General features: G+C 33.8%; 1 protein-coding gene across 1 annotated transcript; it reads right to left on the reverse strand.

Moving 5' to 3' along the window:
- Positions 1-224: 224 nt before the first annotated feature.
- On the reverse strand, positions 225-11,198 carry LOC129760799 (very long-chain-fatty-acid--CoA ligase bubblegum-like; the record flags this gene model as incomplete). The annotated part of the gene is made up of 3 exons (XM_055758465.1): positions 10,829-11,198; positions 669-803; positions 225-435 (listed from the first exon to the last, which is right to left on the reverse strand). Coding segments are annotated over exons 1-3 (594 nt in total), but the record flags the coding sequence as incomplete, so codon positions are not given.
- Positions 11,199-12,847: the final 1,649 nt, after the last annotated feature.

Genomic DNA, 12,847 nt, shown 5'->3' on the forward strand with positions numbered 1-12,847 from the left:
ATTGTAAAATTCATACGAACGACAGAATTTCAATTCCGTCACGAATAGTTTGGTTACAACTGCCGCGATTCGCCCAGCCACAAATTTAAATAATGAAAATTTAATATTGTCATGGGCGCAGGAGTTCTCTACCAGTTTGTAGGTGGGAACCTACCATTCGTAAAATAAACTATGGCCAGGAGGACTAGAATGAAATAAAAAAAACGGAGTAGATATTTACTCACCCGATAGTAACCGTCCTCCTTTCGGACGTAGGGCGCATACGGGCCATTCGTTTGGATGACAGCCTTCACCAGCGGCAGTTTGCTCTTGATTGAATAAATTTTCTCCATCTGCTTGGCATCATCCACGACCACGATGTTGGACCGGGAATTCTCCAGCACGTGCTGAGTCGATTCGGCGGAATTGGTTGTGTACACACCGGTAATGATACCACTACATCACCGGGAAATTGGCGCCAAGGTGCAAATCGTCATCGTCGTCGTCATTCCGGATCCAGAAAATGAAGAAGGAAGCAAGCGAGAATGGCAGACAAAGGGAAAAGATTGATTTCATTATTCAACGGCAGCGCAGTTCCACATTTACACGGTAGAGGGTGGCAGTTTGGTTTGGTTACATTTGAGAAAGGAAGGGCCATATCACATCACATCTCACATTGTTCTTCTTACCCTGCATGAATGGCAGCCAGCTCGGAAATGAACCATTCCGGGCTGTTGAAGGCAAGCACACTAACCGTGTGGTGCGGTTCCAGGCCCAGCTTGATGAACGCCTTAGCCATCTTGTGCACTCGATCTCGGTACTCCCTGGAATGAGGCGCGGAGGACAACCGGAATGAGTTATTATGGGGCTCGCTTAGATTTATTGAATATAAACTTTGAAATTTGACGACTTTCAACTTAAAACCTCATTCAAAGAACAAGAAAAATTATAAGGTACACCGGGGTAGGTGTGGACGGTTTTTCGTATAGGTCAACTTTTAAAAATCATTAAAAAATCAGCAGTTGATCAATTTTTATAAAATTACGTTCAATATGATGCAGAACATGTTGTTTACAAACGCTGAAGAGATGAGCTTGAAAAAAGCAAAGCGAGAAAAGTTATCACGTAAATTGTTATGGACTGCTGGTGTCTTCACTTACCCCGCTTTATGGGGTTTACGAGGAATTTGCAATTTAAAAAGATCCACATCACCTCGACATCGTAGTTGAAAATAGAAAATTCGCAAAAAATCGCTGTAAACATCTGTTATTGTTGGAATCTTATCTTTTTCACAGTTATTGGATAGATTACAAGTAAATTCAACGTTCTGCACTAAAAGTTAGAAAAAATAGTGCACAGTATTGTTTTAATAGCCATCGTCCACACTTACCCCGGTGTACCTTACATGTTAACACAGAACGGGAAATTCATAGGAAAATTGTACTAGAGCGGCCCTTAGCTATATGGAGGTTTTAAAAAGCCAAAAGTTCATTGCTCCCACCCACTAATGATCCTTTGTTGAAGATAACAAACCGTGCAAAATTCGACTTTGGTTGGACAGCTCTATTCATGCGACACTCAAACGCTATGAAGTTTATAAATTTATGAAAAAAAGGTAAAAATTTCAATTTAAAAAAAACATAAATATTTCTGACAGCACTCTAAAAGTTTCAAAACTTTATTTAAGTGTATATTTTAAGCCTAGTAAGAACTTTCTAGAATAGCCTAGTAGTTCAAGTAGATTTTTAATTGACGAAAAAAATAATAAGGTACACCGGGGTAAGTGTGGACGAGGATTAAGATGGCTATCAAACAATACTATGCACTATTTTTTAAACTTTTATTGCAGAATGTTAACTTTACTTGCAATCGATCCAATAACTGTAAAAGAGACACGATTCCGATAATTTTTTATTTTTCTATTTTTAACTAAGATGTTGAGTTGATGTGCATCTTTTTCAATTGCAAATTTCTCGTAAACTAGCTGGCTCTTGACGAAGAACTCTATATTGAAACAATCCTTACATTTGAAATAAACAGTTCGGAAACGGCGGTTGAAAATGAGGAAAAAAGAGTTTATTTACAAAACACTAAAATTTTGTCTCCAAACCCTCCCTGGGGTAAGCGGGGACGGCTTTATACAGACTTGATGTTTACACATTTTTTTCAATTTTCTCTCCTTCATCGAATACAATTTAGCATTCGGATCATGAAAAGTTCGGTAAAGTACTTGTTTGTTCTGGAATAAGTATATATTTTCGATAAAATCGTACCATGAACATTTTTCAAAATTTCGGACGGTTCGAGCAATTATGTAACGTATCAACCCAGAGAACACGAGTTTGATGAAAATTTCCTGAGAAATCTAAGGGAAAATCTGCCGTCCCCACTTACCCCATAAAGCAGGGTAAGTGAAGACACCAGCAGTCCATAACAATTTACGTGATAACTTTTCTCGCTTTGCGTCTATCAAGCTCATCTCTTCAGCGTTTGTAAACAACATGTTCTGCATCACATTGAACGTGATTTTATCAAAATTGAACGACAGTTGATTTTTTAATGATTTTTTATATACGAAAAACCGTCAACACTTACCCCGGTGTACTTTAGATCTTTTTGTTTATATTATGATATACATATGAGAAATCTAAAATCAAACAACAGGATCTACAACGTTTCCCGCTTCATTTATTTTTTTTCTTTTTCGAAAAACTTTCTCCTGAACTTGAAATCTTTGGAATTGAACACACCAAAATGCAAAGGAGTTTCCTCGAAAAGTGATTCTAGTAAGGATTACAACGCTGGATTAAGGGGAGGGGAGGCAATTGGGACAAATGCCCCGGCCCCCCGGCTTGAGGGGGCTCCCCAAGGAGAAAAAAAATAAAAGTTTTGCTCTAAACAGTTATTAAAACTAGCAAACTATATTAGAAGTTCAAAATCTATAATATCTTAAACAAGGCGGCCCCCCAAATATAAATTAATTTAGGATTTGTAACTCATGGCCCATGGCTCGATGATATAACGTATATTTTCAATGAAGTTTTCCTCAAATACCTTCATTACTTGCAGAAGAAACATTAACAAATATTCATAAGTTCTAAATATTGAATGAGAAAACATACGTTGGGGTTAACAATTTAATTCATATTACGCTGTACAAGTGACATATGAGGCCCTTCTTAGAACCAACGAGTTATACGTGCATCAAGGCTGTTTTCGAGAAAAAGGCGCTTCAAAGTTTTCTCTTCCTCATTTTTTATACATTTTTCAGAATGTTGTTACTTACGTTCGATCGGAAAGTATGAAGGAAAAATTTTACCTAATTTGAAAATTTCACCAAATATCGTTAGAAACATGAAAAATAGTTATGCATTTTAAACACAAAATTGATCATTTTTGCACTTTTAGTCCTTTAGTTCTGAAGGCCTCGTATGGGTTAAGCAAACGGTAGAATGGAAAAGTAACGTTTCATACCTTAAAACTTTCGTCAAATATTTAGAAATCATAATTTTTATGAGACACTAATCTTAAATCCTTTGAATTTGAAAAGAATATATTTTTCCATTATTATGAGATAATTTGACAGTTTTGAAACTCCGACTTATCAGTAATTTTAATTTTTAATTTTTTTTTTATTAATTCAAGAGCGGAGCTTGAGCTTTTATTCTTCAATTTTCAAATTCTGTCAACATTTGGTATCCGAGTTTGGAATAATGGTTCTGCTTGTTTTCTCAACTATTTGATTAAATATTACAATGCTCATTATTTTTCCTAAAGTTTGAGCCGTTTTTAATAAAGAAATGACAAAAAATGCTCTTAAATCAAATTGTCCTTTAATTTTTTAAGATGAATTTTAATTCATTTCATCATTTAATATAATAGACTGATTTTTAATTTTTATCTGGATCTGGATGACTGCCTAGCTCTGGCACTGGATTTTGATTTGAAACTCTATATTGTTGAGTTCTGTTTTTTTATATCTATTTTTTTCCTTTAGCTGAATTTGATTTGAATTCTTCTAACAATTTTCCTGGAAATACGTTAATTCATGATGAATTAGTAAACATTTTCCAAGTCGCAGCTCATTTAAAACGTTGACAGTAAAGTGGTTCTTTTAAATTGAAAGATAATAATTTTTGGATTACGGACAAAACGATCTTGTTAGATAAGGTTCATGACTATAATTCGAAACTATTTCAAGCTAGTATACCGATGAATGATGGAAGCAATAATCTAATAGACTTGATTGATAAACAATTTACTGAGAATGATCAAAATATGTCAACAAGGGTCATAACCGAAGAAGAATTAAAAAAAACGTATTATTAAGATGTTTAAAAAAAAAGAAAAGAATCCAGGACCAGACGGTTTAACGTATGAGGTTTATATACAAAATTTTGAAAGTTTAAAAAATGATTTGCTTCTTGTTTTTAATTCATATCTTTCTGGCGCAAGTTCTCCTCCTATAAATTTCACCAATGGTATAATTACGCTTATACCGAAAAAAGGTAATGCATCAAATGATTTAAATGATTATCGACCAATAAGTTTACTAAACCTAGATTATAACCTTTTCATGAAATTGTTATCAGAACGCATTAAAACTATTTTAAGTAAGATTATAGGTCCTGATCTGAATCCATGCATAGAAAACATAAAAGATGTAAGGCAAATCATAACCATATCTGAAACTAAGAAATTTAAAAGTGGCTTAGTGAGTTTAGATTTTAACAAAGCATTCGATCGTGTCAATCAAATTGTATCAAAAAATTGTATGCTTGTGCCACTTCAAAAAGTTTAATCAATGAATTTCTCACCGAATAAATTTCAATAGGAAGTTAAATCAGGCAAGGATGTCCAATGAGCATAATCTTTTTTATACTGTATATTGAACCTCTCGAACGAAATATCTGCTGTACTTGTCTATGATAAATTTATCAATGTGGTTGCTCACGCTGACGATCTTCTGATTTTCGTTCGAAATGATACTGAATTTGATAAGTTGTTGGAAATAGTCAATGCTTATAGTTCTTTCGCGAATATAACGATCAATAAAAATAAATCTGGTTTCATGCGAATCAATAATGCCCAATTAGGACCACAAACAAAAAAGTTACAAGAACTAGATAGTCAAGTTTTAGGAGTTACATTTGAGAAAAACTGGCCCTCGACAGTGTCGAAAAACTTTGAAAGATAATTAAATGTGATGAAAGCAATATTACAACTGCACAATATCCGTTCACTAAATATTTACGAAAGATGTTTAGTCTTGAATATATACGTTTTATCTAAATTTTGTTATACCGCTCAAATCAGCACGTAGTGCAAATTAAATCAGCCTGTGGGAGATTTTTATGGAGCGGATACATGTTTAATATGGAACAGAGTGCAACTTCATTTAGATTTTGAGTTAAGGGGACTAAGATTGATTGATCCAGAGTCCAAAGAAAAAGCATTTTTTATTAAAAATTTATTACAACTCGGATGGAAATGGAAATCATATAAAAGAAAATTATTTAATAGAATACAAAGCTACACAAAAACTAACACGAAGCGCCACAGATTGGATATCTATCGGAATATACTTGAATAATAATTTTGATTTAATATGTATGGATTTCACTGGTGCCGTCTATTGTTAATAATAAGTTCAAAATGAAGTGTCATAACTTGGAGGAAATATTATTCCATTCGATATTAGGGAAGTCAAAAAAATCCAAGGCTTCATTGTTGTTGACTGCAAAAACAATTTCTTGCAACTTGAGGGTGAATAAACTCGATTTGTACATTTTTAAAAAGGAAATAAGAGATGCAAGGTGGAACAAAAGAATATGGGTTTTAAGAGAGTTTTGAAACGATTTAAATATTTGATAATTAATTTTTCCATTTATATTGTTTGAGCCATGGCCGTACAAACGGAGGGGGTTTTGGGGGTTACACAACGTTTGCCGTTACTTAAAAGTGCTTAATTTGTAAAACTATGTTCAGGGATTTCGGAGATACTGATTGCCGAATATCGGTGTTTCTCGTAAAGATTTCTTTGCGGTTCTTAATGTGTTAAGATTGCTTGTCAATTCAATTTCCAGATTTCAATTTTCAAAACAAAATTAGTTTGTAAACAAAATGCAACTGAAAATCACAAATAAAAGGTAGAATTTGAGTTTTTTGTTTTATATATATTTTAATTAAAAAAAAATCATCTACAGGATTTTCATTATGGAATTGATTCTTTATAAAAAATAATTACTGTTAAAGAAAAATTTTTGCCTGAAAAAAAATCTGCAAGAAAATCTATATTTTTCTAGTGTATTGTTTAACATTGTTAACACATTAAGGACACCAAAATTTGTGATTTTCTGTTTCAGAAACCAATAAATAAAATACTGTGTTGTGTTACATTTTTTAGAATGAGGTTTCGTTATAAGATTCATAACATTTGAATTATGTTTGCATACTAGCGGCAAGCGAAAATACGAGATATCTCGTATTCGGTCCGAATGTATTGCGGTTTTTTTTTAAGCCAAATTTCATACTACAATCCTTGATTTGGTTCAAGTTTGCGTCAAGGAAATTTGATCCGAAAATCTGATGATTTTTATCGCTTACTATTTTTTTTTTTTTTTTTGAAAATTTGATTTATGTTCATCAAAAGATAAAATCATTGAATTTTAAAAATTGTAGCTACAAACATTTTTTTTTATTTTTTGCTTTCGTGCATTGTTGGGCAAAAAATCATAGATAAAAATCAGTCACCAAACACCCCCCCCCCCCCCCCCCCATAAGTCGGTTCTTCCTACGGCCCTGGTTTGAGCAATGTAAACAGAAGAATAGTATCGAGTAGTAGTTAGTTAGAAATGAGTACGAAATATGGAATTATGAATTTTAGTAAACCCGGACTTTAGTTAAAAAAAAATAAAAACATTCTTATATTAGAATCAAGTTCTATATTCTAATGTTGATGTCTTTTGTTAGGATGAATTTTTAATCAGGTTTGATCTCTCGAGTTATCTGCAGTTTTATTTTGCATTTTAATAAGCAGAATTTAGCTTGGTTTTAGAATAACTAAACTACATATTTTTTACAAACTGCTACAAATATATCTTTAAGTAAAATGAAAAAAAAGTAGGGGTCCCCTAGAAAAATTTCCCTGGGCCCGGACGGCTTAATCCGGCCCTGAAGAATTATCTCCTAATTTTTGAATATTTGAAAAAAAAACATAGTTAATGAGATGGCTATAAGACGAAAGGAAAAGAAGCCTCTTTTTAAAGAAAACTGAAAAATCAACCATGCATAAACAGAAAAAATGTAAATGGTTTTTAAGTCTTCAAAATTATGAAAAAACTTTGTACAGTTTGTGAAAATTCAAATAACAAGAATTGAACTGTCTTCATTCACTCATTCTACGGTAATGTTCAAATACAAAGGTTGAATTCTAGCCAATTATAGGTATCCAAAGCTCTCTAATGTTCTAGCCTATTCCATATTCGATTAATTATATCACTTTTTTTCCGAGAATAATCTCGCGAGAAAAAATTCTTTGACATCATAGTTTAAACAGTTCTTCGTCACAGTCTAATTGATAAAAATATTATTAGATTACTTTAAAAAAAAATAATAAAAATTAATAAAAATATTATTAATATTGCTTTAATACATTCATTCATTCGAAAAAATTCTTCAAATTAAGCTACAAACTTACATTAAAAATGTATAGATGTCTTACAGAGCTTTGCAAAATCATGTGCTCGTTGAAATGTTACTAAATATGTAGGGCTAGGTGGGGTAATTATGAACAAAATTTCTTCATTTGGCACACTTACAGTCACCATATGTTTATTTCTTATCGCAAACTCTGAAAAGCTGCCAACAATGAATGTTTCCGTGCTCTTCATCATTCTGTAGAACAACTTTTTGTTTTTGGTCGCAACCTATGTCCTTGAGACGTCTGTTCATAATTACCCCGTCTGTTCATATTTACCCCCCTCTCTAGGGGGTAATTATGAACACGGATTACGAAAGGGGTATACATTTTTTGAAAAGTAATTGTAGTTATACGTTACATTTACCCATAGTAAGCAGTGTTTGATGATTTTTTACTTAAAAAATTATGTTCATAATTACCCCGAACGCTGTTCATATTTACCCCGAGACTTGTCCAATATGATTTATATGATGTCAGAAAATCTTAATTCAACACCAAATAATGAAAATAATTAGCAGTAATAAGTAAAAGGGTTGTTTTATAAAAACTCAATTCAATCAATGTATAAAACTTGTAAAATAAACAAATGTTGTCAAAATTTAGAGGTAAAGCAACACAAAAATAGCAATTTAGTGTTCTTTTTTATTGATTTTTTCTATCTTTTGTTTCGGTAGTTCAATTTTTAGATGCATCTTTTACGTTTTAGTTGGTTTCTTTTTCTTCCGTTTCTTTATGTCGTTGTAGATCATTTTTATTTGATAGGACCTCTCCATACGTGTGAAATTTTAGGCGAGTTAGACAACTCAACAGTTTTTACATCCGTTTTAAATGTCCTGCGCAGCAAACATCAAGTTTTCACCTAAATGTCGTGGGTTAGGCTTTTCACGTACGTGCGAGATATCATGAAATTGAAACCTATACATATACAGAAAATTCTAATTTTTTTAAAAGATGGTGGTTTCATAAAAACACTTATTAAAATCTTTTTGGATCAGTGAACAGTCATTTTTTCAAGGCTTGTCAGTTCTAAATGATCGACTGTTTTGAAAAATATTTACACTAATTAATTTTTTTATCACCTATACGAAATTTCACATTAGTAGCTCTATTTTCTCAAAAAAAATTTCGCAGTAATTTCCTCACAAAACTGAAAGAGAAAATCTTCAACCAAAAAATTTTCATTTTGTACTAAATTAAAAAAATGTATTCGAACCAATTAAGATTGAAAAAAGTAACCAAGTATTAAAATAAGACTGCTAGAAAATAGATTTTGAATCTTTGCTATCCGAATGTAACTCATAAATAATTATTATTTGCTGTAATTTTAATGCTTGAATAGCAGCACGTTGTCCAAACACACAGGAAAATTTATCTTTTTGATTTTTGTTTTGTGGACTTATTCACCTATTAAATTTATCATGGTTTTTCATATATTTTACTGTTGACCACAGAGATTTAAGGTTTATATTAATGTTAAATTTCACGCGGTAATGAATAAAAGCTCGAGCAGCAAACTTTTTGTTTAAAAATGATGAATTTTATTTTCATTAAAATTAAAAATTTCTTCAAGTCTAGTTTATAACGTTGTTATTTATCAATACAAAAAAAAACTGGTTTTGAAAGGACGTAAAACCTGTATTCGGTAATAGAGAACTATTCCTGGGATACAGGTTTTCGGTTTCGGTATTACCGGTAAAACTATCCTTACGCACCACTCACTTAATCTAAGAAAATATTTGATTGCTTTTTTTCTATCAACAAAAAACAGGTTAAAATTAAGACTTGTTTAAATATGGTTACGAGAGCTTTTTTTTCAAATTTTATTTTCAGTTTTGATAAAATTGTGTTCAAAAGTTTTTTTTCAAAGACTGAAAATAATTGGCATAGCTTTTTTCTAAATCCGAATCTCATTTTTATAAAAAAAAATCAATTTCTCAAAAATCCAAAACTCAACACTAAACACATTGCGGACCTCAATTAAATAGGAAATTTATTGAATTTGGACCAGTGGATTCTGTGAGCGCTGATGTGGTCTAGCGGATAGGCTGGCACGAGTCTAGTTTTGATATGCCTGGCGTACTAAGTTCGATTCCCGGTATCGGCAAGAAAACTTTTGGGTTTTGAATCCCATAAGTGGCCAACAGGTAAGATGTGTTTCCTCTTATATCTGACTGTATAAGAAGAATGTTCAATCAGTTGCCAGCTGGCCAGGTATAAACACGGATGCCGGAATACCTGTAAATAAACTAGCCCATCTGATTGACTCGTTCTTCCAAAATATACCAACACCAACACAATACATTCATCCACAACAGTTAATACGAAGCCATTGGGTTTGGAGATTTGTCGAAATTAATAATCTAAGAAGTCATGTGAGGCATACTTAGGCAGAAACTGCGGTGAATCTGTGCACCCATGGTGGATAACTAAAATACATACATACATTCTGTGATATAGAATGCCGAGTGTTGATACTTCCCGGCTAAGATTTCTTCGCGGTCCTAAATTTATTAAGATCTTACTGAAGGGGGAAGGACGGGGGGAGAGGGTAGTTTTGTAAGATTTTTTTTTCACAAGGGGAGGAGGGGGAAAGGGGTCTTGAAATGCTTGGTTAATTAGTAAATGGAACCCTAAGTTGATGAATAAAACATTTGACCATCGAAAAGCGAAAGAAATGGCAGTAAATGCATAAGAATATGTGTTCATAATTACCCCATAGGACGAAAACTATGGGGTAAATATGAACACTCATCTGTAAATCAGTGCGAATAAAATTTTTCAAAATTTCTTCCAAATCCAGACAAAGCATCATAAACTAGATGTAAAACAGGTGATAACAACATTCCAGCTGGATTTCCTATGATCAGATAATCAAAACATTGAACATTGTCGAAAACGATTTCTGTTTCACGGGGTAATGGTTTTTTAAAACATCTGAAATGATATCATAAGGATTTGAAAACAGATCGGAAACAGCTAATAGTTATCAATTGGATGTTAATCTACCACTTTTGGAACTTATTGTGTCCATTCATCCCCCACAGCAGCGCGTATAGCACTTGTTCGGAATTACCCCGTGTTCATAATTACCCCACTTGACCCTATAGGTATAGGTATTGGATTTTTTTAAACACCATGACTACTCACCGGTACGTAATGGTCTGCCACATTTTCTGTGCATTTTTGAACATCATGGCCGGATGGTCCGGATAGTCCCGCACGGTCCGGTCCACCAGCTCCGGCACCGATAGGGGATCCAACGACGCAACTCCCTCCTTGGCGATGCGCAACTTGACCGGTTGCGTGGGATCCGTGGTAGTGTAACTGTCGGCCGGAAGAACCCGTCCCCGGCGACTCGTCGTCGTCGTTTTTGTCTCTTTCAGCTGCTCTGCCATGGTGTTGGTTGTTTGTTGATTGGTTCGAATCGAAATTCCAGGATGTTGTCTTCAGTAAATTTTACCGAGACCGACTGCACGAGCGCTGGACACCGAACGGATTGATTACGGATGGAGTCTGAAAATTACAAATGCAGAAAAAAGCAACGTCATTATGGGGTTGGGCTTCATAGTTTACTAATTATAGTTGGCTTCGCTTTATTTGTTGACAGAAGCTTTGAGCACGTTAAACGATGAAATTTCTATCACTATTCAAAACGACTTAATCATTAGCTGAACGGTGTAATTAAAACCACAAAAATATTACTTTTATGCCAACGCGCTGTTCCCTACATGAGAACTAAGCGCTGTTTTAATTGCGCGCAATTGCATCCCAGTTCAAAGTTCTGTTGTTTTTAAGCAGTTTGTTCAAAACCTGTGATTGCTAACATAATTAAATTGAATTGTAGGGTGTAAGTAATTTTGAGCTAATGTACTGTGCCTATGAAAAATGAGGAGTAAAGTGCTTCAATGTTTTTTTTAAATTCGGAATTCGAAATATGTAATATGGACTTTAGTTTAGAAAAATAGACGACATTAAACAATTCTCACGATTGTGCGTATTGCACAGAGTGAGCAAACGCAACGTGCGAAACCCAAAATCGAATACTGCAGTATTTCCAACTAGCCGGCTGAAAAGCAATTTTTAGTACATTGCAGTTATCGCTAAACGGTGTTTCAAGGTCCCTGAATCAATAAAACATTATTTAGAGGCAAAAATCGAATCGAATGACTTAGCGTCGAAAGATAAAACAAGTCCAAATTTACCAATGCAGATTGTAAAATTGCTGCATAAAATAGGATAGGATTAAGATAAGTTTCGTTTTACGACACAAGAAGTAATCCTTAGATATTGAACCAAATCAATGTACTTAAAATGCGGTAGGTCAAAACAAATTGTTCTCAAAATCAGCACGTTTACTTATATTTTTGGATACCAAAAGCTGTGCCAAAAGTGTGTTTATTTTTTAAGAGTCAACTACACCTGATTGACGATAGGTACAAATGGCCACAATTCGGCTAAACCCATTTTTTATCGTCACAATCTTATCGCACCGTACAGGTTGATAAACAGTATTCTTAGAAACCGTATTTTCTGAAAAACAAACATCATCATTCCACAAGCCAATCTTGCACAATTGAAAGGGTTAATGGATATACATTAGACCGACTTGTATTTGAAGTTTTCTTAGAAGCAAGAATATTTTTTCCCACAACTCAGGTCAAAGATTAATGCTTCAAAACTAACCACAGAGCTTCAAATCCGTTTGACTCTCCTAATTTTAAATTCCAACCCGGCCTAATACACCTGCACCCCCACTTTATCGGCGATTGTCAACGATGTGGTTGGACTTTCGATAGCAATCAATTATCGGTGCTAATACAGTCACTAAATCCGGCGCGATATCAATGAATCCATTATCGCTTGTGTTGTTGGTACGTACCTACTAAGCCGAGCCAGACTTGGTGAGAGTTCTCCACACTCACTGGCAGATTTATTCCTGTCATCATGATCATTATTGTTACCGCTGCTCTAGCTCTAGTGTGGGCGGCAGCTAAAAGATATTGCACATAATAAATCTACGTACGTAAAACTTGTTCCGGTTTAGCCGCCTTCATTATGAAACGTGACGGGAGGATTTTTTCAATTATCGCGGAATGCTAAGCGTTATTGTTTTCGGAGGTAAAATAAGTTTTAATGGCGAATTCTTAGTTCTAAAAACCATAAATG

The sequence above is a fragment of the Uranotaenia lowii genome, unplaced genomic scaffold (assembly GCF_029784155.1).
Source record: "Uranotaenia lowii strain MFRU-FL unplaced genomic scaffold, ASM2978415v1 HiC_scaffold_771, whole genome shotgun sequence".
Classification (NCBI taxonomy): Eukaryota; Metazoa; Arthropoda; class Insecta; order Diptera; family Culicidae; genus Uranotaenia; species Uranotaenia lowii.